Source organism: Bidens hawaiensis, unplaced genomic scaffold (genome assembly GCF_021521415.1).
Source record: "Bidens hawaiensis isolate Kalapana, Puna unplaced genomic scaffold, B.hawaiensis_p1.1 tig00030474_1, whole genome shotgun sequence".
Lineage (NCBI taxonomy): Eukaryota > Viridiplantae > Streptophyta > Magnoliopsida > Asterales > Asteraceae > Bidens > Bidens hawaiensis.
In genome coordinates this window covers 2,590-8,337 of record NW_027495071.1, presented here as the reverse complement: position 1 = coordinate 8,337, position 5,748 = coordinate 2,590, and the positions used below count along the sequence as shown (strand labels likewise).

The 5,748-nt window shown below is 34.3% G+C and overlaps 1 protein-coding gene across 1 annotated transcript; it reads right to left on the bottom strand.

Moving 5' to 3' along the window:
* Positions 1 to 2,378: 2,378 nt before the first annotated feature.
* LOC143580419 (xyloglucan endotransglucosylase/hydrolase 2-like) lies at positions 2,379 to 3,492 on the bottom strand. Its single transcript, XM_077063447.1, has 3 exons — positions 3,172 to 3,492; positions 2,886 to 3,079; positions 2,379 to 2,775 (listed from the first exon to the last, which is right to left on the bottom strand). Exons 1-3 carry the CDS (start codon positions 3,451 to 3,453, stop codon positions 2,379 to 2,381), a joined length of 873 nt encoding a protein of 290 aa, XP_076919562.1. The 5' UTR covers positions 3,454 to 3,492.
* Positions 3,493 to 5,748: the final 2,256 nt, after the last annotated feature.

Sequence of the window (5,748 nt, the reverse complement as noted above, 5' to 3'; positions counted from 1 at the left end):
TGATGTAGGATCTTTCAGTTTAATATCAATTGAAAACTTTATTAGGTGAAAACTAACAAGGCGGTGATTCAAGAACTATATTAAACAAGGAATAAAGAATACGGTATAGACTTCAAAGCACAAGAATTATAACGTCGGGTACTTACGTCGCTTTAGCAATATCGATTACAAATATATGTTCCTCGTGATGTCTAACCTTAAACATATGAATATATAGGGTAGTACAAACCACACAAGCCAAGCCCAATCTAAACCCAAAACCCATCAAGCCTACAAAAATCCCTCAAGGGATTTCGGTTAATACTAAACAAAACCATAAGCGATATTACAAAGCATAAACCACAAAATATATCCTAACAACCTGTTTTCATCTTCATAACTCATACCACCACCACCACGCTAAGCTTGATTCCATGTTTAGAACGATTGTAATTGGTGGCATATTACTAACATACTATACTATCTTATATTTATAAAAGCATTCTTGAATTAGTTTTCGATGTTAAGCTCTCTGATACAAATTCGTGTTAAATGTTTGTTCATTTAAAACGTAAATGAACAGTTCATAAACATAAATAGACATAATTGAGCAAAGGTAATGAACATATATGAACAAATGTAAACCAACATAAACAAGTATAAATAAACACACTTAAAATACGAACAAATATAAAACATTAACTAGATGATTCATTCAATGTTTCGTCCAAAAATAATATAAACGAACATAACCAAACATAAATGGATCAAAATAAGTCCAAATATATTATAAACTACTATGTAATAAATTAAATTAAAATCCAAAACAACATATACATGTAATATGGCGGCTAAACGCCAGTAAACATACAAATACACACACGCATATATAATATGTAAGATAAATATTTATGTATATATATATATATATACCACATACATGTGTACATATTGATATTACATACACACATATATCACATATACATATAGAACTTCCTAAAGCTCCATTTAGTTGTCCTTATATAATATTCTTAAAGAAAGTTTCTATTTACCTCATTGCAACATGCATACACATACATATCACATAGGTACCACCATTCATTTTAAACTTCAAATGTTACAACCATGTTGCTTGAGTGATAATCGTTATTTAGGAAGTTGCCATTTGGACTTTGATTATTCGTTTGATTGCTTAGAATACCAAGAAACTGTAGAACCACCATTACATAATTAAATCATAACAATAAACTTTATATTTCTACTAATATTGATTACAATAAAAGTGAGAAGGGAACCAAAACAACCTTAACAAAATAAAATTGCATAATGGAATAAAAGACACAGAAGTACATAAATAAATGATAGCAACATAAAACGGGTGTTGTTTGAGGATTTCTGTTTAACAGAGGTCCCTAAAAGTAGATTTCGGGGGCCCTGGGTGAACCTGTTTGTCTCCCAGGGTATAACAACCGCGACAGTGTGTATTGTCGGGATTAACCTAGCACCCGAACTAGACCTGTACTAGAGTATACGAGATCTCGAGTGAAAGGAAATTAGATCGAGATTCCGGTCATGGTGAACTAAACTAGTGAGTGTTTGTTTGTTTTGTTGTTTTTTTTTTCAAGTTGTTTGGAACAACCTGCTATATATAGTATGTCTATGTCATGAGTCAGCATGACACTTGTCACAAACTGCACACATTCACGACACTTGGCGAAAGCAGCAAGAAGGCAACAACACGTGGAAGGTGACTCGCTATTGGACGCGACACTTGGCAACCGGTGGCTTACACTTGTCTCGACCCGGTACCATACGGGAAAAAATACTAAGGTAGCTCTCGATGATGCGAATGTGCGAAGTCGAAAGCGCGACATCAAAGGGTCATATTGCGCCCATCACCCGAGCCCATGCGTGTGCGCGTCAGGTGCTCCGCACCCTTGCTAATGCCGCTAAGTGTGTCTTGTCATTCAAGAATATAATCCATTGAGCCTTCCTCCTTAAAAAACTACTTAGTTTTTCCTTCTATCAGTGTGGGACAACTCATATTCCATTTCACCAAAGTTCAAGTTCTTAACTAAACTTTTAAGAGTATTGATATTACATTCATCTCTACTCTTTGGACTCGTTAATAATTAGTTTATTAGTGATATTTACTAATAATAATTATTATTCCAAAATATTTCCAATAGTAATAAGATTCAAGAATGAAATGGACAACTTTTGAGATTTAAGTATATTTGCATGCATTGGAATTATGAGGCAACCACCAGAAGAAGACACAAAGTGGTTAAGTAAATGCTTTTGTAATTTTCATCATCTCTTTATACAATGAATAAAAGAATAAAGAATTTCAAGTTCAGAAAACAATCACAATGTACCGGGTTGAGACAAGTGTAAGCTTAAAGGAATCTGTTACGTGTGCATTCAACAGGAATACCATTGGGAAACCGGGTGCCGTCATTGCAGTAGTTGTAGATCATGTGCTTACTTTGCACCCACCGAATCCTATTTCGCCCTGCGGCATCGAGTCCTTGTGTACTCCATGCTTGGTTGTTATTTTCAGAACTTGTTGACTTTGAATTGGGGCTCACTTTGTTAGCATTGGCATTGAATTTCCTATAGGATGCTGTGAAAGGTGCCTTAGTCCAGTCAGTCTTCACACGCCCACCTTGTGTTGCCCAGTCATCCGCATTCCACAAGCTGGCATAAACCCTCATTGGTTGGCTCTTGGGAAAGGGGACCCCAGAAGCCTCGTGGTTATTGAACACCCTTACTGGTATGTTATCTATCAAGAAACTGAAGCAAATGAATTTATTATAAGATAAGTATTCCATGTAATTAGTATACAAAAGATCAACATGAAGAAAAATAAGAACCATCAATATGTATTTGTATGAGAGGCTTACATGATTCTTTGGGAGTTCCATACTATGGTGTACGAGTGGAAGGCTGCGGTAGGGTCGAACCATAGGTGGAACTGTTGTTCTTTATCTCCTTTCCCTTGTGCATACACATTTGTGTGGATTGTGTAAGGGTTTCCAGTTGAGTTGCCAAGGAATTCAAAGTCGATCTCGTCATGTCCCGCGCCTTGTGATGACAACTGTTGTAGTTCAATTCAAAGGCATGGTATTGGTTAGACTTTGCAAATTAATTAAGGTGGCATGTAAAAAAAAATATAAAATTAGTACTCACATAGAACGTGGTGACAGTGCCAGCAGAGTTGCCAGGTACAAGTTTAAGTTGCATGTCGAACCTCCCAAAGAGATACTCCTTCTTGGACTGGAAACCAGCGCCGGAGTACTGATCAAGTGAAAGCGAAAGATCCTGACCGCCGTTGAGAATTTTAGCATGTTCACCACCAAAAGTGATGTCCATTTCATCATAAAAACTGCCCGCTGATGCGGCTACTATTAAACATGAAAGTGCAAGAGCGATTGCACAAGCTTTCGAGTTTGAATAACATGATTGTGCCATTGTTGTTTTCTAGGAAATAGATATAGATGTGATGGAAAAGTTTTGTGGGGAAACGATAGTTTATATAGGTGTGGTTGGATTGACACTTTGCAAGAGGAAACATGCTGGTTGTCGGAGAAGGCAGCAAAGGTTGTGTTTGCGCGTTGTACAGCTAATGTTATTCTTTTTTTGGTATGAAAGGCATCTGCTACTTTTGTCTCCATACGCGTGCCAGTAACATTACTATATTAAATTAGTCAATTTGAAAAGGTTTATTTTGTGTACATTCCACATCCTTAGCTCGTTGTTTTAGTTTTAGCTTCCATTTGTCATTTTTTCTTATTTAATTAAAGTCGGGAATTCAAATGTATATTAAGTAAAAAAGTGTTACATTAAAAGCCAGACTAAAATTGTCATTTTTCATAATATATATTCTATATCCAAACAAACAATTATTTACATTTTAAAAGCTCAAAAAGGCTTTTGTACTATTTATCATTATTCAAATTAGTAAATTGTCAAAAACCCTATGATACTTACTTTTCAATTTTACTTCAATAAAAATGTACAATTTGTGCATGAATATCAGCTATCTGTCCAGGTTTTATTGGATCCACTGGCCACGTGCGGCCACCGAAGAGAGGCCGTGTCTTTAAAAGTGATCTCGGCACATATTTAAACTCTTTGTGAGGTTGCCATGAATGAGAGACAACGTGTTTCGTCGAAATCTGCCGCCCGCCGTACCAATGTTTCAGCAGTGGCTACCTGTTAGAAGATTACAATGCTATTTAAAATTTATATTCTTTACTTGTAGAGAAATTTTAATCTGGTCAAGATGTTGAACTGAATATCCAATACCACTTGTTGGATTGATTTTTACCAGAACCCTATTCAATTATTTGATATATTAGTTAACTAGGTTAAAAACCCGTGTGTTACATGGGCTGGAAAATTAAAATTATATAATTAAGAAAAACGTATATGTTTGTTATGATTGTAATAACATATATTACATGTAATAACGAAAGAGTGGAAATTTACTTTTGTTATTTAAAAAGCTCTGAAAAACTTATTCTTTATCAACCAAAAAAAACCTACTATACTATCATTAATAAACCAAAAGAGTTCAAGTCACATCTCATCAACACGCTAATTTCCATTAAATACAAATACTCCAAGAACTAACATATACTCATTCATCACAAACTCTACATGTACTACTTAAAGATTAGGGACTTGCTCCATTACTATGGAGTGGAACCAATTTATAGGAAAACTATCATAACTATTATATAAAACTAAGAAATTTCTCTTCACATTTTGGAAGGATATTATTCTTTTTTTGATTTTTCTCTTGCAATTTGATTTTTCTCTTGCGATGATACTGTATCTCATTAATACCAACCTCATATTAGCTGCTTCTTCTTTTTAAGTTGTTCTTTGCCCTTTTAATACAGCTATCATTTGCGCATTTACTTGATTATCCTTTTTTACCCTTTTGAATTTACCCTTATGCTGTTGGAATTATATTTTGCACTTTGCATGCCCATTTGTTACATTTTCCAAATATAAATGCACAATATAAGATCTTACTTTCAAAGTCTTTGAATTCATTTTAGCTGTGATTCTATATAATAGCTTAAAGACCAATATAAACTGTTTTGAAAATGATCCCAACTAATTAAAACTGGCCCATTTTGCCCCTAGCCAAATGGACAATTTTTTTAAAAATCACTTGATCTCGCACACTTTGTCTAGCTTAGTAGAATTAGGATAAAAAAACATTGCTCTATTAAGAAAGATTTCACATATATTTGTGGTGCTCTCGTGATGCAGTCAGTAATACAAAACCTATGGATTCATAATTTGAACAAAAGATCCATTATTTACGTCTCAACAAAAATAAATTGAAACCTTATAATTTAATTCTTATAATAAGGTTGGGTTCGGGTCGAAACCAGTTATGATCAGAATACGCTTGGGAAAAACGGGTTGTTTTAAAAATGTATCAAATGTATCAAATAAGGCTGGTACCGTCGTTAACACTTCAGGTGGGGCGGTTGTTTATTGATAATTACTTTCTAAAAGAATATTCATTGATCTTTGACCATCATCGTCTACACATTAAAAGTATGCAAATAATATACATTGAATTATAGCCTTACAGGTGAGCATTAAAACTATTCAAACACACATATCTACCAAACATGATTTAGGTATAAAACCCTAATTGCAATACGAAATAATACCAAAACAAACACAAATTTAGGTGTAAGAACCCTAACTACAATAGTCAATACGAAGATACACATTGAT

Bases quoted from the DNA above. Each gene is read 5' to 3' on its own strand.
- LOC143580419 (XM_077063447.1), bottom strand. From the start codon at position 3,453: ATGGCACAATCATGTTATTCAAACTCGAAAGCTTGTGCAATCGCTCTT. The intron at 3,080-3,171 runs GTGAGTACTAAT...GAACTACAACAG, and splicing joins GCACTGTCACCACGTTCTAT to TTGTCATCACAAGGCGCGGG. The intron at 2,776-2,885 runs GTAAGCCTCTCA...CATTTGCTTCAG, and splicing joins TGGAACTCCCAAAGAATCAT to TTTCTTGATAGATAACATAC.